This window comes from Parasteatoda tepidariorum, chromosome 5, assembly GCF_982258835.1.
Source record: "Parasteatoda tepidariorum strain Cologne lab strain chromosome 5, Ptep-v5.0, whole genome shotgun sequence".
NCBI classification, from domain to species: domain Eukaryota; kingdom Metazoa; phylum Arthropoda; class Arachnida; order Araneae; family Theridiidae; genus Parasteatoda; species Parasteatoda tepidariorum.
In genome coordinates, this window is record NC_141759.1 from 90,774,857 (window position 1) to 90,798,655 (window position 23,799).

A 23,799-nucleotide genomic window follows, 5' to 3' on the forward strand; every position below is an offset into this window, starting at 1 on the left:
TTTTTGACTTCGTACTGTTGTATTTCTTAATATTACGAACCAGATTTCTGAACTTAAGTTTATTCCGTATAAAAATATCACTGAATTACATCTCAACTCGGTTGGATGAAAATAGAAAAGACAACAAATAAAAAATATTTTTGTTTCGTTTCGCTAATGTTGCGTTAATTTAACTAAAAGTGCGTCGAACTACAGGTAAAATTAAATCAATTGTGCATTTAATTTTAAAAGTTTTATTTTGTACGCAGTAGTTTTCAAAGAACATCTATTTTAGCTATCCGTGTTGTAAAAGGGTAACTTTTTCATATTTTCCTTACAATAAGTATAATTTATTTTGAAGTTTGCTTTAACATATTCAAAAATGACTTAAGATGAATGCTTATGTGACAAAAGTTCAAAATATGTCTTTGGCCAACCGTATCATTTGTTATGCCTATACGTGTTTTAAATATGAATATGTATTTGGTTAAAATCAATCGCATTTTATTATATTTTTCACAAATTAGATATCCCTTTAATACTAAATAATATCTTTAAAATTAGCAGAAGTTTGTATTTTGTAATTCGGATATGACATAACAGTTGAGTTGTTATTTTGCTTCGCTAATAACTCTTCGTTGTCCTAAAATTTTTCCTTTGCTTTCTATATACGTTTTAATTTTAAACATTTCAAAAAACTAATTGTTCTTCCTAAATTATTTTGTATAACTTATATTTTAAGCGTTATAAAAGTGCGTGGATAGTTGTGTGGTTTAAATTAATAGTTAATTATATAATATCCGAAGTGTATGTTTTTCTCTGTCAACAATAATTAAGTTATAAAACCTAGAAATATTATAAATATCAAACAGAGAAAAGTTTAAAGCCAGTTGAAATTAATAAAAAAGGATTTAATAAATCAATTTTGATGTTTTTAAAACTTATAAGTTTTTCTAAAGGAAAAAAATCTGTTTAAAAAATATAACTTTTGTAATTACCATTATATTTTTGCCATTATTTGTATGAGACTACATTATTACAAAATAGAAATAAATATTCGAATTTTGTACTAAATTTTCAAAGATAAAATTTAATTTTTATTTTTTTAACTTTTGTAAAATAATTTTTATTTTATAAATAAAATAACTGAACACAAGAATTTTATTTTATAACAATTTAATTTTTAAAATGAGTATAATATATCAAATTATACAGTAGTGTCTCGATAACTACAGTCTCAGTTGTTTCCCTTTCGGGCCATTCTCCACTGTAAACATTCTAAACCTCAATTTTTACCCTACTTGTACATATTTTTAATTTATTCAATAATAAAGTACATAGGTTAAATCTTAAAAAATGAGATACAATAATAGTTATATTTAAATTTTTATTATGGAATCAATTCTTGAAATTTAGCATTGTACTTTTTAAGTTTTCTTGTTATAATCAACATATTTACATTTATTTCCTTAGCTGAAAAAATATTATAGCATTTCAATTTTCTTCTTTTTTTTCATATATCTATATAATGCTCTTATTTAAAAATAAATTAAAAATTTAAAAATCATATTAAAATTATGTAAAAAAATAAAAATTTATTTGAGCAAAAATTGGTTGTCCCGTGCATAACACTAAAACATGATAATTTTTATTTTTCTCATTTATTTTTAGGACGAAACACAAACTGCTTCAATTTTACTTTCTTTCTCCTAGTACCGACTTATATTACAAAGGAAGTTCCTCTAAGTTTAATATTAGATAAAAAAATTAGCACTTGTTTTCATGTCCCGTGCATAACTTAGATTTCTCTAAAAATTGGAAAGACCAAAAACTCCAAGAGCATTTATAACTGTAGGTGGCTGAGTAACTTTAACAACTTCCTCATGTTGTAAAATACTTTATCTTCCCGTTTAGGCCATTTCCAATATTTTCTAGGCTTTTCCATGGCAGAAACTTCAATATCATTTCCCAGCACTTGCGTAACTTCTCCAGCATATAAACTATTATCAGATTTCACAACAACCCAATTACCTCCAATACTTTTTGTGGTGTTAATTGCCCTGGTATTAAGATTTATTTTTATTGGTGCTACAGCATTTTTATAAAATTTTAAACCAGAAGGCGAATATGTAATTCCATGCATTTTAGAAATTCCTGGTATTACTCTTGCGTTGGCCCACATATTATTATCTCTGTTTATATCTTAATCTAAAAATAGCATCACTGTAGTAGGTGGCATAGCTTTTTTTACAACATTTACAAAATCTTCCGCAGACTGCACAATTGGAACTGTCTTAACTGCCTATAACTCTCCTGAACTGTTTTAAAGTGTCCAAAACCTTAAACATTGGTAAAAGATAAAAATTCTATATGTGAAACTATTGTGCAAATAATAATTACATACATTAATAAATATTTTATATTTTTTATACAATTTACTTTAACTTATTAAAGGAAAATAATATAATATAATAGGAAAAAGATTAATAACTTTTGAAGCTGCACAATTCATTGAATAAAAAAAGTGAGTACCTTATCCTTTAAATATGCTTTTAGTATTTATAAATTACGTTTTTGCATAAGGATAAATAATACAATATTTAAAGGAATAATAATTTTTTTAACGAAACAAAAACTTGTCTTCATTTTGCTCCTTGTTCAAAAATTAATCTTTTATTTTTCACATTATTTTTTTAAAATTTTAATATAATTTGATCCATATAGTTTTGGACAGGACAGTTTAAACCGTGGATTAATCCTTTCTTTCCTAAACCTTGCCAACTCTGATGCTTCATTCAGATATGTCACCAAATAATATTTCTTAATTTAATTTTCTCACCATTCTTCCAAACTAACTTCATCTTTCATTCCTGGTGCTGTTAAAAACATATCTGGACGGAAAAAAATTTATCGTACTAAATTAGGTGACTCTTCATCACTAATAGTATTTTTCTGACTAGCTTACATGTTTAAGTCAAAATTTGTAGCAATTGCAGAAGCTACTGTTTTTTTTTTTTTTTTTTTTTTGGTTGGAGATTTAGGTAAAGATTTTAATGATTTTCTCATGAAAGCTTGATAAATCTTGTAGGTATTTTCAATTTGCCTTCTTGATGGTGTATTATTCCTAAACTCTGTTTGCTTTCCTTGGTGATACAGTTGTAATTATCCTTTATAATGATTTATAAAACTTCTAATCCAGATCACCAAACTAAATTCAAACTATGAATTAGTGTTGCCACTTCAAAATATACATAATTAAATCAAGTGTATGCTTCCTTGTGTAATAAATTGCAGACATGTCCCGTGCATAACATTAGGTATGTCCCGTGCATAACACAAATAAAATAAAATTAGAATTTTATCAAATAATGTATTTGGAAAACATGTAGCATAATTGAATAGAAGTAATATTTATCAGTTAAGAAAAAAACATAATGACAATATACAAGTTCTAAATTCACAGAGTTTACGAAAAATAGAAGTCAGGGTAGAAATTAATCTTTTTTCTGAGTCCCGTGCATAACGACTATATTAAATCCCTTTTCTAGTATTTAAACTTTAAATTTTGATTTGTTTTCAATGCAGTCTTTAAGAAACAGACTTGTTTTGAATTGAATTGTGAAAAAAAATTAATTACCCCATTATTTTACTATTTTTATATACTTCAAAGGCCTGCAAATGTCCCGTGCATAACAGGAGAATGGCCCTTTCTTATAATTCTGAGTTATTAGAAAAAAAATCAGTTTAGCAGCCAAGGAATGACCAACACATATAGAACATGTGAAAGAATTACTACACCTGTCATGCAAAGCCATCCAACCATGGAAAATAGTAGTTTGCATCTAAAAAGGGAAAAACAAAATTTTAAAATAATCTGTGTTTTATCACCATGACCCATAGATCAAAGTGTGACACTTAAAAAAAGTATTCTAATAGATTTCTACAATGCTTAAAAAAGCATCGTCCGAGATTGTTACAATGCTTAGAAAAGTATCGTTCCCGATTGCTACAATGCTTAAAAAAGTATTGTTGCCGATTGCTACAGTGCTTAAAAAAGTGTTATTGTTACAAATTATTACAATGCTTAAAAAGGTATTGTTGCAGATTGTTATAAGGCTTAGAAAAAGATTGTTACATATTTCTGCAAACTCTTTTACAAGTCAGGGAAGAACATTTTAAGCTGCTTTAAGTAGTGTAATTGCTTTATTTCAGTTTCAGATACAGATTGCTACAGTGCTTAGAAAGATATTGTTCTCGATTTCTACAATGCTTAAAAAAGTATTGTTACCGATTGCTACAATGCTTAGAAAAGTATTGTTGCAGATTGCTATAAGGCTTAGAAAAAGATTGTTACATATTTCTGCAAACTCTTTTACAAGTCAGGGAAGAACATTTTAAGCTGCTTTAAGTAGTGTAATTGCTTTATTTCAGATACAGATTGCTACAATGCTTAGAAAGGTATTGTTCTCGATTGCTACAATGCTTAGAAAGGTATTGTTCTCGATTGCTACAATGCTTAAAGGAATTATTGTTACCATTACTACAATGCTTAAAAAAGTATTGTTACTGATTGCTACAATGCTTTGAAAAGTATTGTTGCAGATTGCTATAAGGCTTGGATTCAGATTGTTACATATTTTTGCAAACTCTTTTACAAGTCAGGAATGAACATTTTTAGCTGTATAATTGCTTTATTTCAGTTTATTTATAGATTTTTTTTGGAATTCAAGCTTTTAGTAGTTGTTAGCACTGTCACGCCTCAAGTCGTCGAAATATTATTGTACTTTTAAGATACGTTTTAATATGGATGTATTTTTTCTAACTTGTTTTGTTTATTTCAGTTAAAGATTTCAAGTAGAAATAAAGATGAAAATCTAATTACACCTTAACAATCAAGACTTGTTATGTTCTCTGATTACAAAAGCATACGGCGAGCTTATACTCCTCCAGTAACTCCAATTAGAGGAAGAAAACCTAGACCTATATCTGGCAGTGATGGGGATGTTCGTATCAAACTCAATTTTTCTCCCTCTGGAATTCTCCAAAATTTTGCATTTCCTCATCCTTTTCGCAGAAGAAACAAATCCAAGGTATGATGAAGTATAATTTGAAATTTTTAAGCATTTAAACGAAAAACATAATTTTTAAAAACTATGAGATATTTCTGTGTTGGTACATGTTTATGCCGCCAACTGAAATCTCCAAAGTACCAAGCTGTTAGTTCTTGTGCTTGGAATAATTTAAGAACCTGATGTTATATCTTGCTAGACGGGGGCTATACTTCAAGGTAGTCCCATTCTGTGTTTATATATTTATTTATTTTTTCAGTTTCTTCTGTTTAAATTGTAAACAGTATGTAATGCCTTGCCAGTCGGTATCTGCAAATTTTATTCTTTAAACATGTCCCATTCTGTGTTAATTTATTTATTTATTATTATTATTTTTTTTAAAAAGTTTTTTCTGTGGCACTGCCTGCTTGTCACCGAAGTTTTGTGGCCATTTTGGTGCAGATAATAATACATATATTTTACTTAAGTCTTCATTTATTATTTTGCCTCAAATTGTCTGTTTGAATATTACATTGTACCCTTCCAACCTAGTTGACAAAATTAAAAAAATGCCTAAATCCTCTTTATTTATTTGTAATTTTTTTTTCTCCAAGTTTTATTTATTATTGATCTTCTAGCAAAGGATCTTGTCTGATGCTTTAATCTTAAAGCAAGATGATATTTTTCTTCTGAATCTTCGTATTTGAAATCAACACTAATCAAACAACATACAATGGAGCTTAATTTCTCTATATTTCTCCTCACTTTAAAGATCCAAGTGATCAAAAACAGAGTTTTGGTAAAGTTTCATTTTATTGATTCTAATTTACATATGAAATTTCAATTAGATGATGTATGATTTGTTGCATTTCAAATGGCTTAACAGATGACACTATACTTTTCTTTTATGATGAATGTGGTTAAAAAAAAGGTATTGAAAATTCTTTTAAAAAAATTTTTAATCATTATAAATTAAATAATCAACTTTAAGAATTTTGAATGGGGAAAAATTAAAGCATTATTAAAGTTAGTTATTGTATTTTTGAAGAAATGTTATTATTTTTATTTCTTTATTTATTAATTTATTTATTTAGATGCCTGAATTCTGATTATGTAAATTTCAAAATACATCTTATTATTATTTTTTGAAATTTTCACTGAATATTTATTTTTAAAGGTTTTTCTATCACTGATTTTAGAACATATTTATAAGATATTTCGAATATTATTGTGGGTTATTTAATTTTTTTATGATTTACTGCATATATGATAATTTTAATGTTTCTTTGTATACACTAATTAAAATATGTAAAAAAATATAATTATGATTATTTAGGGCACAACATTAACGATATAATGATATAAGTAGGAAAATAACATACTTTATGAATTATATTGAAATCAGAAATACAAACTATTTCCCAAATTTTCAGTGGTTCATTGGTTTAACAGACTATTGTTGAAATAAAATATTTGCATAAATTAATTTTTAAGTAATTATTTTCATATAGATAAAAAATTAAACTATTTGGGCCTGGCTTTTAAGCATTTAAAATATTTAGGTGGATTAAAATGTTTAAGGTGACTTGAGCTCAGGGAAACGGAGAAAGGGCACATCACAGTAATTTAAATAAAGAAGTATCAATTAAAGCTCATTTTTAAATAAATAATTTATTTCTCAATCATTACCTCTGAACTCTACAATTACTTAGTTTATGCTTCTTATAAAAGATTGTCATAGTAGTCTTTTTGTTGTGGAGAAGGGATGAATTTCATTATTGCACAATCAATTTTTTTCCATTTCAATGTACTCTACCTTACACAAGGGTGCATAACGCTTTTAAAAAGTACTTAAAGATGCTTATTTTTGATTTGCATTTTTGAAAAGCCTTAAAGGTGCTTTATTTTATTCGGGATTTGTAAAATGTGCTTTATTTTCTATATTTTAAAAAGAGATTTTTCTTTGCCGTGTCCATTTTATTATAAATTACAAAAAATGCATGATTTTTTCAATTTTTCTCTTCAATATTTATCAGAAATTAGTTATTTTATCATGATTATGTAAAGTTTTTGAATTTTATTGATTTTATGTTTATAAATTAGGAACTTTAAACCATAGAAAAAAATAACTTTTATTACTGCATTAGATCCTAATCTGATCCTAATTCTGATTTTTTTGGAAAGTGATAAAAAATATTTTTTGAGTGCTTGAAAAGTACTTAAAAGGTGCTTATTTTTTGTTGAAAAATTTGACTAGCACCCTGTTACTAAATATTTGCTATGCCAATGAAAGCAATAATAGTTAACTTTGTTGCTATTATTGAATAAAGCTAAACTATAAAAAATAAGTACAAATAATGTCATCCAAACACATATACTATAGTTATGATTTTTTAATGAAGAACATTCTTCATTGATCAAACACAGAATGACAGAGACAAACATTTGTATCTCTGAGTTATCCTTTTACATTCTGTATTTATTATTGAAGAAGGTTCTTCACTATCGGAACAAAACTATAGTATATGTGTTTATATTATGGCTAGGACTGGGCGATATTAGAAATTATATATCGTGATATATCGTCAGTTTTCCATCGCGATATAGCGATGTATCGCGATATAGTATTTTTGAATTTCATTTACTTTAAGGCACAGAAAGTCAGATTTCTATCAAGACTTCATACGCATATTGATTTAAATCAATTTATAAATTTGAAAATATATATGTTTTGCTAAAGAAAGATATTAAATAAATTGACTAAGATGTACAAATCTTACTTAAAATATTTATTGAAAAAATGTGTGTAGATACAGAATGAAATATTTGCACTTCTTTATCGTTTATAAGGTATAAGCAGTCTTAATTTAAGTTAACCCCTAAAACACCCTTAATGAAAAAAAATATTGTTATTAAACAAAAGCTGATTTTAAAATTTCAAAATATATTTTAATTAAAATAAAAGTTAGATTGACTAAAAGCCGAAGTTTAAAATTAAAAATGTTCGAATTTTAAACTAAAAAGTAAACATGAGATTTGTAATAATTTCTTAAAATTTTCGTTCTCTGAAAGATTTCTCAGTTTAAAAATAAAAAGGGAATTTTATAAAGATATCTAGCTAAAATTATTGAAAGAAAATTTAAAAAATTAAAAAAAAAGCTTGTTAAGAAATTCATTATACACTTAAAACAAAGTGTTAAAAATATTTTTTTTTTTTTAAAAAAAGAAACTTTTTTTAACAAATCAATATTTGCTTGTACTATTATGCGTAAATAATTACAGAATTATGAAGTTCGATCGTAATGTTCAAATTCTTAATGAAGAAGTAAACACAAGTTTTGCTATATTTTCTAAAAATGATCACGCAAATAACAAAAGATTTCTTAGTTTAAAAATAAAAAAATAAATAAAAGTGAAATTTATCAATATATTTACCTAACAGCATAGGAACAAAATTTAAAAAATAAGTTCGTTAAAAAATTATTTGTATGCTTAAAACAAAGAGCTAAATAAATTTTAGAAAAAAAATGCTTCTTAAACACTATTTTTATTATTATTTCATATAAATAATTAAATTAAATTAAATAATGACCGAATTATGAACGAAAAACAAAGTAAGGCAAAGTTTCTTAATTAAATTCTTAAAAATAGAACAAAAGAATTGTGATATTCGGTAATATATTTAGCTAATTAACTAATAATATAAAACTAAAATTAAAAAAAAATAATAATTTTACTCTCTAATAAAACGAAGTAGTAATTGATAAAAAAAAAAAAAAAAAGAAATGAATAAAATTCGCAAACTTTTCAAATTCTTTTGAACAAATAAAGTTTATTGACTTATGTCCAAAAAATAAGTTTTGTTTTAACTTTATTTCTAAAAATAAAAACAACTAAAGATTTATAAATTTAAAATCAGTAATAGAAGCCCATTAAATTATTAGAAGTTTTATCCGAAAGGTTTTTAATAAATTAAAAGAAAGTAAAAAAATAACCTAACAAATTTATTTACTTTGTAATTTAATTCCTTATGGGTGCCTTAAATTAGATTTCCGATAATTTTCACATTTAAAAATATAAAAAAAGTTTTGTCAGAAAATAAATAAAAAACATACCTAATTAATGAAGAAACTTTTCTTTATAAATTCTTTTCAATAATAGATTGCGTTCAGAACAAGGTTACGACGGCGATCACGAAGTTAATCCCATTGAAAATAATCTACAAGAAACGATTTCAAATCGCGAAGTTGCGAAAACGAACATGTGATATAACGATATAAGGTCTCAAAAGTGATTCTGATTCTACCGCTCATCAGTCAAGGCCGTCTCAACATAACGAAACAATATCGTCTTCCACAGCGCGAGTTGGCATCGGAACGTAAGAGAAAGTCCTTGCGTGTATCGCTATATCGCTATATCGTTATATCGTCTTCTTCACTCGACGACTTAAATCAGATTTCTGATGCATCGCTTGGAATGAAAGCCGCTGTATCGGTTTGCCGATATAGGCGTTAAATCGATATGTCGCGATATATCGATTTATAGCCCAGTCCTAATTATGGCATTATTCATAGGTTATGGGCCTACTCATTATAAGGTTGTTTAGCTTTTATCGATAATGTTAATATAAATATTTATTAAAAATATTATTTAGCATATACCTTTTTCCCAGTGGGCGCATGAAGCCCACCGAGCTCTTATGGATGGTAAAGGTGGCCTATGCACAGTGCTGACCCCATTGCCATAATCTTGCTGTTTATCACAAATTTGTGGGATTTTATCCTTCATGACCTTCTGGCCCACAATGGGCTGTTGCCTAAATGCTTTTTGTATAACAACCTTATAATAAAAATGTTTAAATGAAAAAAAATCATATAAAAAAATCATTATATCTTATGGGATTTTTTTTATTCCAGTTGATCTTTAAATTAACATATCTTACTCCTTAAGTACAGTAGGAAACCGATTATTCGGAACGATCGGGACCATCGCTATTCCGGATAACTGATTTTTCCGGTTTTCTGAATCGCTACAAAAATCATTTTTTTTTTTATTGTTAAACCCAACTAAAAAAAAAGAAATTATTTGGAAATAATCTTAAAAAGAAGAAAAAATGATGAAGTAATACTCTAATGATTATTTCCAAAATGATGGTAAGGTAAACATCTTTCAAAAAAGAAAGAAACGTCCTAAAATCTTATGAGGAAAAAAAAATTTTTTAAAAAAAAAAATGGTAGGAAAATGTATTGAATTTCGTTCCGGTTTTCTGATTTCCGGATAACGGGTTCTGTACTGTATTATCTAAACAGGGGTCTGACCAAGCCGAATTTACTACCGTTTAGCGGTACTTTCACAAATTCAACTTTAGGAAAAACGGTAGTTTCACAAATTTAATTTTAGGAAAAACGGTAGTTTCAGAAAATACTTTTTCTTAAAATTTTATTTTTGTATCCCTTAAGAAACGATAAATCCATATTTTTGTGTTGATTTTTAAATATAATTTTTAAATATAATTTTTAATTTTTCGCAAATCATGTCTAAATTTTCACAAAATAGGTACTTCTCAGAAAAACCTAGACAGACCCCTGCTGAAGTCGTAACGATTTTAATATTATTAGTAAGTAATTAAAAAAAAACAATAAATTTTTATTTAATTCAACTGCTGTTTTATTTAATTCCAACCATGATAACTGGAAATAAATAATTCTATTTATACTATTTTTGAGGGAAAATCACTTCAGTTTATTTAAATTCAGCCAACTGTTTGTTACGTAGATATGTGACATGCATTTATAATGATCGTGAGTTTAAAAGAAATTTATTACCTTTGTAACCATGCAAAGGTACAATTATGTTTAAAAAAAACCTTGTGTTGATATATTTTGCATGTTCTTTTAGGATAGGTATTCAGATGGTGATGTTGCAGGTACATTGAGACCCAGAGAATTAATTGAGTTAGCAAGCTTTGGTGTTGTGGAGTTGGAACCAGCTGAAAGAGGAATTGGACACCAATTTCAAATTTCCAGCTTAAAGAATCCAACTTGGTGTGACTGTTGTGGAGATTTTATCTGGGGCCTATACAACTCAACAGATTGTCTTAGATGCCTTAGTAAGAATCTCTTTTTCTTTCAAATTTTGATTTTTTTTTTTCAAATTTCAGCATAACCTTAAAAATTTGACTGCTTTAGGGTCTGGACTTAGGCATTAGTAGAAATGTCAATAAATAGATTTTCAAGTCAACAAAGATATCTAAAGTAAGATGCAGGAATCAAAATATTAAGAAAAAATTGTGTTTAGTTCTCTCCTAAATTCATTGTTTTTTTAAATGCTTTTTTAGCAGTCTTTCACACAAATTTCTACATGTTTTTTTCCTTCAAATTTTGATAAATCAATGCATTATACGATGACACGCAAATTTCTACTTGTAATTGAGATATTTTTTTTTTATTAAACTATTTCATTCACAACAAATTTAGAGATTTATCACTCATATAATGAATCTGACATTATTAACTTTATTAAATGACAAAGAATAAAATGGGCAGGCTATGCTATCCGAATGGACAAAAACTGTACCACAAAAAATGTTTTCAATGTCAGACCAGTTGGCACACGAAATTTGAGATGAATAGGCCGCATTTGAGATGAATAGATGGCCTAGTAAAAGACCTTTTGGTCTTAGAAACTAAAAACTGGAAAACGCTAGCAGGAAAAGGGTTAGCCGAGAAAAAATTTCTTGAGAAGGCCAAAGCTGACGCTGGGCTGTCGAGCCATTGATGATGATGATTTCATTCTTAATCACAATGCTCGGGTACGCCATCTAAGAAAAAGATCTGTTCCATGTCTTCTGTCTCCTTTTTTTTTAGTTGTATAGGAATGTACTATCATATTTTCCCCTCTCTTAATATTTTTCGTTCAATATAGATTTTATAGATTTTCAATATAGATTTTAATTCCAAATAGTTTCCCAGCTTAAAATATTTTATACAATTTCAAAATCAAGACAGAAACTGACATATTTCCTTCTTGTATGACTCTCCACACACTAATGTTAAAACTATGCAAAGTGTTGCCATCGGAAGAAAGTTCTGCTCTACACCATCTGTAGCCCATTTAAATCGCCAATACTTAATTTTTTTATGCAGTTTTTGCCCCAGTTTTCCGTATAGTTTTAAATATCTCCATATTTTTTATTTAAGACTCCATATTTTTTTATTTAAGAACATGAGAATTTTAAATCAGGCACTTGAGTAATTCTTTTTAAAGAGGCGCTGAATTATCAATTTTTTCATCATAAATTTTCCTCAACAACTTTTTAACATTTTATATTTAAAATCTGTTTTAAATGACAATGTTAATTTCCAAGCTAATTTATGTATCATATTTGAATGAGAGAAAACAAAAAAATAACTTTGAAATAAATACAAATTTAATGCTTTTCTTATAAATTGGAAAAACTGTAGTTCTTCAATTTTTTACGCACTTAAGTATAGCAAGACCTTATTTTATGAAGCATTAAAATATTGTAATAAAAATTTTTTGTGCCTCTAAATTTTCAAGTCAAAACACTACTATACTCACATATTGAATTCATAATTTCATACCAATTTATGAAATTAAATTCTGTTTAGTATGACTACTCAAACTGAATTTTAAATAATATAATAAATAGATTTTAAAATTCTGTATGTAACTAAAATAATGTGAAAATAATTATTTTTATTAAATAGTAGATGTGAAAAAAACTTTTAGCTTTCTGAGACTATATTAAATTTAAGTTGCTTAAATTTAGTACATTCTTATAATACTATTGCTAAATTGTACTGATCATCATTAGTTTCTTACATTTTGACTAGTTTCTGCATCTTTTTTTTTACTGTTCTAGAAGAAATAGGATTCTTCAAACGCTTTCTTTGCCGTGTAGTTGTTTAATGAAAATTTCGAATGAAGTCTGGCTGAATTTGAAATTTTTTTTATTGTTTTGAGATTAAGACCAATTTTTAATGGTTTCAAAATGAATAATAATGGGTTCAGTGAATAAAGTGAATATATCTGTATTTATTGGAAAAAATTGAATTAGAAATTTTCCAATGTTTTGTTGCTGAGTTTATAAAAGTGTTTTCATTTTAGATTGTCGTTATACCTGTCACCAGAGGTGTCAACATCTTGTGACGCTTGACTGTAAAGGATCATCTGGTGATACACAAACAACCAATTTCAGTGAAATAATTGACAACACTTTAAAAAGTGATGTTAGAGAGAGGGTAATTGTCACTTTTTTATCATTATATATCAGGGGTCTGTTTAGAAGAAATTTGGGTCCGTTAACGGACCCTTCACAAAATATCTTTTCATAAAAACGGACCCTTCACAAAATAATTTATCTTTTAATCGGACCCTTCACAAATTTGTTTATCTTCATTATTGTTTTGCTAATCGATTGAACCCTTCCCAGGAAGGGAGGGGGGAAGGAAAGACAGATGTAAACGAACTAAATTTTATCTTCTTGCTTTATTCGCCCGAAATTTATATTCTGCGTTCAGCAGTATAGGCTAAATACCAAATATTTATATGTTGCATCGCTAATTTAGTAGCTGCAATTGCTGTTTATTTTTTAAAATTAAATTTTTTGAAATTATATATTTACAGTGTTGAGCATAATCTTGTATGTCTTTACAATTTAAAAACTCCTTGAAAAAGGTTTTTTGCAATAACGGACCTTATTTGCACAAATTCACAAAAGCGGACCCTGGTTGAAAGAATGTGACTTAACGTTTATTTTATATTAACAAATTGGTACAAGTAATTTTTTCACAATTTTACAAAAGCGGACCTTTCACAAAATGTCTGGACAGACCCCTGTATATATATATAGAGAGAGAATTATTTTATACTGGAAAAGTCAGGGAATTTTTGATAAAAACCTGGAAAAATCAGCAAATTTTAAAGAAAAGCTGGACATTTTTATTTTTCAATTTTACTAATTTTAATTATTTACTAATTTTCTTTTCTTGTACCCATTCTACACTTTATGAGAAAAAAAAACCCTGTTAACCTGGAAATTTGAAACCTGATTTGATTGACCACCCTGTGTGTGTATATAATATATATATATATATATATATATATATATATATATATATATATATATATATATATATATATATATATATATATATATATATATAGCACAATAAAGATGAAGGATAAAAAGAGAAAAAGGAAGAAAATTGATAAGTTTTATTTACTGCTCATGAGCTGCAAGTATATAGAACGCATTAAATAAGTTTAAAATATCGAGAAAGCATGGAAAATAATGAAGATTAATGAAAAGAGAAATAGAAATTTTGATCTTTGAAAATATAATTAAAATTTATCATATATATTTCAAATATATTATATATATTTCAAATATATTATATCTATATTTCAAATATGTTATATCTATTTCAAATGTATTATATATATTTCAAATATATTTATGCATCAAATATAAATAATATTTGAAAAAAAATAAATAAATCTATATATTAAAAATCCAGAAAAGCAAAATTTTTTGTTTTTATGTTTTCCAGTTTTATATTGTGCGCTCCATGTTTTTGTTCTACTTTTTTTTGTTTTATTTTTTTAAGTATTTTTTAGGAATATTTTTAAAGTAAAAACATTAAATGAAGTTTAGAAAAACTATTTGAGAATTGACTTGAGTTAAAATAGGTATTTTTGTGATGGAGCTTCGAATAATCAAATTTCTTCAGTATTTCATTTCTAATAACTAAATAATACTAATCTGAGCGTAGTCCTTATGTAAAATAACAGTGTCATAGATATATTAGTGACTTTATTTGTAAATTTGCTAATTGAAGTGCTGATTATTTCGTTTGAAACCTTGTTATTTTTGCATTTTACAGGACAGGTTGTCACCTTTATTTTTTGAACATCTTGATGGGGAAGAGTTACGTCATAGAATTGAACGCTATAATGCATTGCACCATAGTTCTGAAATGGTTTTGGTAGGAATTTCATTTTTAATTTTACTGAAGTTATTAGTTTTTGTAAGTTTGCCTATTTTAAATTTACTATGTAAATGTTATTTTCAAAGTTTTAGTACGCTGCATTGAAATAAAACAAGTTTTAAAAACAAGTATTGCTACTTTGATCAAAATATATAAGCAGTAATTTTTTAATTGGTGTAAAGACATTTAAATTTTTTTAACTTTGCATTTTAGGAAAAATACTCTGAGTGTGAACAAAACTTAAGGTTTAAAAAGTTTAATTAAAATGCAGATCGGCCATTCCTTTGCATGAGAAATTATTTGATTAAACAAAAGTATTTTATAGAATTTTTTCGAACCATTATTTCTTCAAAATAAATTTTTTTTGATTGCCTCTTTAATTTTTCATAAATTGTTGAAACTGTAAATTAAAAACTTTCCAGTTTCCAAGTTCACTTTCAAGTTTAAAAATATGGCTCTTTTTTGCCGCTGACCAAAATTTATTGCTGACTTTGCTTACGTTGAATGTTATTCAAATACACCTGGTGGGTTCACTTTTTGAAGTAATAGCCCGTAGAATTTTAATCCAAGCCCAAGATATATAGGATTACTTTGATCCCAAGTTTAATGTATAAAGGCAAATGTTGTGGTCACTTGGCTCTTGCTGTCTAAACAAGAAAATTATTCATTAACTCTTTTTTTATTTCTAACTTGTAAAAGACAAAGCAAATAGAAAAATTGAATTCTCTCAAATTACAAGATGGCTAAAATAAAAATTAAAAAATAAACTAAAAATCTTAAGCAAAATAAAAGTCCCTTGACAATTAGTGTCAGCTTCCCAACTCATCAGCAGATCACCATATTTGTTTTTTATTTTCATCTTATAAATTTTAGATTTTTTAAAAGGAATAACTGAACTGATAATTTTTTTAAAAATAATAAAATAGTTAAAAGAAATTTTATTGCTAGTCCAATGCCTTTTCTTCATTAAATGGGCCCACGTGAATTTTATCATTTCATTTCTTCATTAAATGAGCCTTCATTAAATGACAGGGTGTGTAGCGATTTTAAAAAGTGCTTAAAGGTGCTTATTTTTAATTTGCATTTTTTTTAAAAGCCCTTAAAGATGCTTTTTTTTAATTCAGGGTTTGTAAAAAGGGCTTAATTTTCTATCTTTTTAATTGAGATTTTTTCTTTGCCATGGCGATTGCCATTCTAAATTACAAAAAATACATGATTTTCACAATTTTCTGTGCAATATTTATGAGAAACTAGTTATTTTATCATGATTATACAAATGTTTTTGAATTATATGTTCATAAATTAAGAACTTTAAACGATAGAATAAAATATTTTTTATTGCTGCACACATCTCGATTATGATTTTTTGGAAGGTAATTAAAAATGTTTTTTGAGTGCTTCAAAAGTACTTATTTTTTGTTGAAAAATCTGGTTATGCACCCTAAATGAGCCAGTCTGAACCTGTCTCATCTCTAACTTGTACCCATTGCAAGTTGCCTTTTGTAAAAGCAGCGATGATTGTGATTGCTATCAACAAATAATCCAGTATTTCTACTCTTTTGAACTAGCAATTTTTAATTCTCTATTTGAGGCTCAAAATAAAAACCAGCAGACAGTCACCATCATGATTCTTTTATCATTGCTGCCAAAATGGCAGTTTTAATGTGTATTGTTCATCTTAAAGATCATCTTATGTTCTTATTTATTTTTACATCATGTGTTCTTATTCATATTACAGTTTTAGTGCAGTTACAGTTTTGTAATAATATGTTTTTTCTTATGTTATTTTAAAGCAAGAAGATGGTGAAACGCTACACGGGTTTATTCGTGTCCACATGAACCTAACAAGGCCAATCAATGTAATTGCTGGGACACGTCCACCTTCCATCTATGATATTCTAAAAGAAGAAGATGATTGTGGTAGAAAAACATTAACTTCTTTTTATTTACCTCGAGATACTGTTAAAGCCTTGCACATAACCAGGTAATGCATCATTTTTTTAAAAAATTTATCTATTTTAGGTCAAACTGTTAAATGCAGGGCTGCTAACTACAATAAAACCTTGCTACAACAATATTTTGGGGACCAAATAAATGTATTGTTGCAGAGGGATATATAGAGTTGTATTGAGGGCCTGCATACTTAGGGAATACAATAGGATTCTTTTTAATATTATATCTGTATTAACTATAAATATATTTATATATTATGCAAAAAATTAATTTGCAGAGTGTTAATTATGATTATATATTAAAAACAATTGCAGGGTTGCCACATGTGACTAAAATGCGACTATTTGCAACTATTTTCGACCTGAGGCAACTATGGCTACTTTTTTTGCCTGAAAAGGCTATGAAAGCAACTATTTTCAGGAAAAGGAGACTATTGGGAGACTTTTCTGTGCAATGTTTTTTTTTAGCATGCATAGGGTTGACAACCTGCGGCCCACGGTAGCTTCTAAATATGATGAATTTTTTTTCATTCTAAAAAATAAAAAAATATTGAATTAAAAATTTGAGTCATAACTTTTTAATGCGCTCAATTTCCATTGTGAATCTATATTGTTTCTCAATCGCCTTTTCAACAGTTATTGCTACGAAACTCTGCATGATTTTAAAGAACCCAATTTTTAATACGATACTATGATGCTTGAAATGCTTTTCATATTTAAAAAGAGTATGTTTTTTTCAACGAAAATTATTTTTCTGCATTATTTCCAGCATTTAAAAATATTTCATGTTCTGCAAATATACTAATTTTTTTATATAAAAATTTAGTGCTAGAACACTAACGTTTATTTAAAAATTATCATATAGGCCATCAACTTGACTAAATGGATCATGGTATATTGCAATGAAGTTATTTAATAAATGTTTAGTCACATTATTGAAAAATTTTTGTTCTCATTTAGGCAATTATTTTCATAATTTTAGGCGACTATTTTCATGCTTTAGGCTACTAGAAGCAACTATTTGTTCATTTTTTTCTGTGGCAACCCCGAATTGAAATAAATTCAAAAAATAAGATCGTAAACTTACCTGAAAACCATTTTAATTGAAAATAATATATTTTTGTTCGTTTCTTCATTGTTTTGACTGTCAAGTCAACCAACAAACAATGTCTGCATTGAGTCCAAAGCTCGAAGTATGAAATCCGTTGTGTATGAAAGCGCCAATCATTTTACATGTTTGATGAATTACTTACTGGTCCGCAAGTGTGTATACCGAACTGAGTTTGATGAGATTCTTACGCTCTCGAGTGCAGCTCAGCTGCATTTTGCAAAATATTCTCAAATTCGGGCTTCATTTTCCACCCTCTGAAATCGAACCGAAAAATGTCTCAATACTCGATCTCTTTATGGTGGCTAATTTTATCAAGAAAAGAGTTCTTTGTCAGAAACTAGTTATTTTATCATGATCATGTAAAGTCTTTTAAAATTATTTTGCATTTTGTTAATGTATATAGTGCGTGAAAATATTTTTAAGTGCTTAAAAAGTACTTACTAAACTAAACTCAGCGGCGCGACAGCCCTAGAGGGCCAAGGCCTACTATGCCCATCTCAGTTTTCTTGACCTTGGGCTCTAGGGTGCAGATGTTCCGGTCAGGTGGTCAGCCGAACGCAGAACCCCCAGTGATTAGTTCCCAAGCATGCTTGGTACTCATTTATCGAGCCACTGAAGGGATGAAAGGCTGATAAAAAGTACTTAAAAGGTGCTTATTTTTTGTTGAAAGATTTGGCTATGCACCCTGAGTTACATTTATACAGATATTACAAGGCAATGCTTTTTAATATTTATCAACAACAATGAATTCATATTTTTGTGTGCAAGTTGATTTAATTGAATAAATTTTTTTTTAAAGTTTTATCTTCTAAGCTAACTAGTCAACTCCATGCTTAATGAATCTTTTAATACATAAATCTTTTAAATAAATGATATTAATATTTATGAAAGAAGTGTGCTTTCAATCTAAAAAAATGAAGAAAGTTTAAATTGACTTACGCAGAAATATGCATTGTAATGTTAATGCTTTATTTGCATTTTAGCCATACTGGCTTTTATGCCATGAAGTTCTTGTTTTAATTTGATATCACTTGAGAGTCATTTTAAATAAGGTTAAATTTAGTTTTAGTAAAAATATATTTGTTGTAAAAATTATGCAGCAAATATACCTTATTTTTCAGCTTTTTACTTTTTTCTCCTTTTTTTTGTAGTGAATACTCTGCCCGAGAAGTCATCAATGCTTTGCTGAAAAAATTTAAAGTAGCTGACAATCCTCACAAATTTGCCTTATATGAAAGGACCTATTCCAATGGTTTTAATAAAGGTATGTAAAATATTTAAACTGATTGAATTCAAAATGTGGTCGGTGTTTTTTTTTTTTTTTAATCTTAATTTGTTTTGTTATTTTTATCAGCAAAACTGCGAAGAATTCAGGATCATGAGATACCATTGTTGCTAGCACTGTATGCCTGTGATGAAGATAAGCATTTTGTATTACAAGAAAATGAAACAGAGGATATTATTGTATGTATAATACTGAACTTGTACTGTATTGTATTTAAGCATTTATGAAAGGCTTAGATTCAGAAATAGTTTAGTTTTTGAGAAAAATATGTAAAAACGAAATTCCTGATAATCAAAAATCAGTGATTTTGCTAGATTTTTTAAACTATGTGTCTTAAGACATAAGATTTCCATATATCTTTGCCTCTTTTTTACTAAATGTTATTTAAAATATGAATTCTTTATCTATTGATATAAAAAAGTTTCAGCATCATATAATTTTAAATTTAGTACTTATATCTAAATGTTACTTTTTTACTTTAACAGTAAATTCTTGCTTAAATTTATTAATTTTGTATATCTATATTTAATTAAGAAATATATGTGTTTTAAAATTGCACTACCTTACATCCCAGTGCATAATTAAACTCTTCAAACCCCAAAAATGTTACGAAAATCAGAAGTTATGCTCCGGTAATTAATTAGGACATTTGTTGATACTAAAATATCAATGCTCTATAAACAAGGAGAAAGATAAGTATAGATTTACTCTTTTCAAAAGTTATTCTTCATATGTATACAATTAATATTGCATTTTCTCTCATATTTTCGTTACAGATAAAGGTTTTTTAAAAAAAAAACTAAAATTACGTTCAGAGAAAATTGAAAATAAGTGAAGTTAATTTATTCAAGTTTATTTCAAAAAATAGAAGTTCAATGATAACTTTTCGATTGTACAATAAAGCTTTACATTTAAAGATTCTAGAACATCTTATTTGTCAGATTAAATAATGTTAGCTCTGTCATCATATGCATCCTACTCTGCAATAGATTCTACTTCATCATCATTCGAATCCCACAAAAATTAGTCTTCACCCCAGCCAAAGTTTTTGAAATTCCACTTCTTTTAGTCTATCATTCGACTCATGACGTCTATAGAAATAATCGACTTATTGATAGCGGTAGATTTATACACCAGAAATGAGATTTTAAAATCAAAAATAGGGCAGAGTGCATATCGTTTTTAAAAAGTGCTTATTTTTGATTTACGTTTTTTTAAAACCCTTAAAGGTACTTTTTTTTATTCAGGGTTTGTAAAAAGTGCTTAATTTTCTATCTTTTAAAAAAAGATTTTTTCTTTGAAGTGTCGATTGTCATTCTAAATGACAAAAAATGCATGAATTTCATAATTCTCTTTCCAATATTTATCATAAACTAGTTATTTTATCATGATTTTGTGAAAATTGTTTTTGAATTTTATTGATTTTATGTTCTTAAATTAAGAACTTTAAACTATAAAAAAAATAATTTTTATTGCTGCACAGATCCTAATTATGATTTTTTTTTTTTGAATAGTGATTAAAAATGTTTTTTGGGTGCTAAACGCTAGATTGCCCAAGGAAGTCATTTTGACTGCTTTTAAATTTCAGTTAAGAAAAATAATGGTGTATATAATGACACAATTTCTTAAAATTTTGTAACTTTTTGTACAACATATAATTTTTTTTATTGTTAATATTTATTAATAACTTGTTATATAACTGTAAATAGTATAAAAAAATTAATTTTAAACAAATTTCTTTACACATTAGTTATTCTTTCACAATTCAGTCATTTTGATGACTTTTGGGCAATATAGGTATATATTACCCTAAGTATATATACTAAGGTTATATACTAAGGTTATATAGGTATATATACTAAGTTTTAGTCTTTCTACTGTTAAACAGTGCCTAAAAGATGCTTATTTTTTTTATGAAAAATCTGACTATGCATCCTGTCATCAAACAATTATTTGAATTCTGTGAATGCTAACTGTATATGCTTGTGTGTTCTTCTGATTGTTGATAGCTAGTCTGGAAATTCGGTACTTTTGCTTCTGACTCTAAACCTTTATGTTGAAAAAAATTTTGTAGTCATTGTTTTCTTTTTCAGTGGGAGCAGTTTGCAATCCCTGAGCTTAATAATTTTCTGAAAATTCTGGACTTAGAAGAGGAAGAGTACATTAATCAAGTAAAACTCAAGTACAAAATGCTGCATGAAAAAATTCAGGACGTCATGAATACTATTCCTCAATCAGATATATCTGAAACTAGCTAGACAACCTAGTTTAAAATAATGTGAAATTAAAGCTAGGTATTTATTGATAAAAAACAACAAACAGGTTAAATATTTTTCTGATCTGTGATCATTTATATAGCATTTTTTTACTCAATATCTTGAATATTGAGAATATTCTCTGACATATATAATATATATTCTTAAATATCGTGGTTGATGGATTATTTTTTATTGTTTATTTGTAAATATTGTGGTTTGTTAGTATTCTGTTGTTAGTAAACAGATAATCTGAGCAATTTTCAAACTTTGACATAAAACTTCAAGATAATATTAGTGATAGAAAACGTAGCTTTTTTTATCCTGAAAATATACTCTTGATGATTTGCTGTTTGGTCTGATTATCATGCAATTTTTTAAAATTTTCTTTTTTAGAAAATCGTAATTTAAAATATAACTTTTAGTTAGTTATACCAAAGATGCGAGAGATTTTTGTTTATGTGTTCTTTTGCGGCAATTTTTGCCATTTGTGTAAATTCCCGGTAATTTTAATGTAATTTTTTATAGTGTAATTACCTTCTTTTTCTTATGTTTTTATAAAATTAAAAAAAAAACTTGTTTAAAAATTTTAGCAGCTATGTTATTTATTTTGATTATTTTTTTTCTCAAGAAAATAGGCTTATATTTTGAATTGTTTTCTATTTATACTACTAATTTTAAGAATTTTTATTCAGCATTTTTTCAAGAATTATAGCATTATTCAACAAAATAATTACAAATAAATTGAAGAAAAAACTATTTAAAGTAAACTGTAGAAAGTAATTAAATTAATTCAAAGAATTAAAAATTACTTAAAAATCTTTTGGTATTTTTTTCTTTAAAAATATCTAACATGAAAAATCTAGTATTTTTAATTTCATTGCTATCTTTTTTTAGGGGAACAAATAGAGTGTTTAATTTAAAAATAAGAATAGCAATGAATTGTTAATTTAAATTGCTTGCTCTTTTTAGGAATAAAACGTTTTTTTTAAAACTTAATCCTATAATTTAATTAAATAAAAGTTTATGTGCAGCTTCCACTTTTCGCTCTATTTTTTCTTTGAATTAATTTTAGTTCAGTTTGCAATTTAAGTTTGTTTAAACTTTCATATCGAATTTGCAGTTTATTTGAAACTATTATGTTTAAGGATTTTTCCATTTAAATCTCAAAGAATTTTTCTGTGTGTGCTGTAACTAAAATAGATTTTTTCTTTTGAACTTTATTATTTCTTTCTATTTAAGCTTTATGAAACTCTTTAAGTTTAAATTATCAAATTGAAGTAAATTTAGATTGGCTTTCTAATTTCTTAACTAATACTTTAAAAGTTGTATGATTCCAGTTTACATAATATAGTAGAATATTAGATTATTAGTAAGTTCTAGATTAAGCCATATTTTTAACAAAAGTTAGAATTTTCTTAATGCCAAAAGTGCTCATTAAAATTATTAAAGACTTTAATTTTATATCATATCATTTATATTAATATCATATAATAATAATTTATATTAATATCATTTTTAAAAACTATTTGAATATTTGTTTAAAAAGTATCAATGTTAATTATAAATGTGAATATTTTTAGTATTTTTTCTTTTAATTAATAAAACTAAAACTTAATGTGCAATTTAATGAGTAGCTCACTATATTATAAATATCGTTTTTTATTATTTTGTAGCATTTGAGTAATTTCATTTATGTATGCTGTTTATTTTAGAAACTATTTACACTTGTAAGATATTGTCATATTCAAAATGTGTTCCATTATACTTGTTCATTACCATTTATAGTTTTTTTTTAATATGTGAAAATACGCATTACAATTTGGAAATATTAACAGGAAATTAAATTCTAGTCATTAATTAATTACAATTATTTAGGAATTTGAAAAAAAGAACTATTTTTAATTTGTTGTTATTTATTACAATCAAATGTTTTTCTTTTCATTTCTTTCAAAAATGTCATTTTATAACTTAAAAATCCTATTCTAGACCTCAACATTTCAAATTATGGAAAAAATACATTAATCTTCTAAGAATTGTAGCTGCATAAGTTTAAGCGGTGTTTACTTCTATATATTTCTTTCAATCTTGAGTACCATGAGAGAAAACACGTTTATAATGCAGGCACATAGTCGGCTTAAGCGGAAAATATTTAC

General features: G+C 26.6%; 1 protein-coding gene across 2 annotated transcripts; it reads left to right on the forward strand.

Annotated features, from left to right (window-relative positions):
* The first annotated feature begins 70 nt into the window (after positions 1–70).
* Positions 71–21,716, forward strand: LOC107436430 (ras association domain-containing protein 1). 2 transcript variants are annotated; one of them, XM_016048159.4, is made up of 9 exons: positions 71–195; positions 4,821–5,069; positions 10,926–11,136; positions 13,158–13,291; positions 14,936–15,037; positions 16,834–17,024; positions 19,255–19,367; positions 19,458–19,567; positions 21,482–21,716. In XM_016048159.4, exons 2-9 carry the CDS (start codon positions 4,884–4,886, stop codon positions 21,644–21,646), a joined length of 1,212 nt encoding a protein of 403 aa, XP_015903645.3. In that variant the 5' UTR covers positions 71–195; positions 4,821–4,883; the 3' UTR covers positions 21,647–21,716. The 2 variants fall into 2 exon arrangements, with proteins under 2 accessions (XP_015903645.3, XP_015903646.3); XM_016048160.4 differs by having other exon boundaries at positions 126–293.
* The last annotated feature ends 2,083 nt before the right edge of the window (positions 21,717–23,799 follow it).

Bases quoted from the DNA above. Each gene is read 5' to 3' on its own strand.
- LOC107436430 (XM_016048159.4), top strand. From the start codon at position 4,884: ATGTTCTCTGATTACAAAAGCATACGGCGAGCTTATACTCCTCCAGTA. The intron at 5,070-10,925 runs GTATGATGAAGT...ATGTTCTTTTAG, and splicing joins GCAGAAGAAACAAATCCAAG to GATAGGTATTCAGATGGTGA. The intron at 15,038-16,833 runs GTAGGAATTTCA...GTTATTTTAAAG, and splicing joins ATAGTTCTGAAATGGTTTTG to CAAGAAGATGGTGAAACGCT.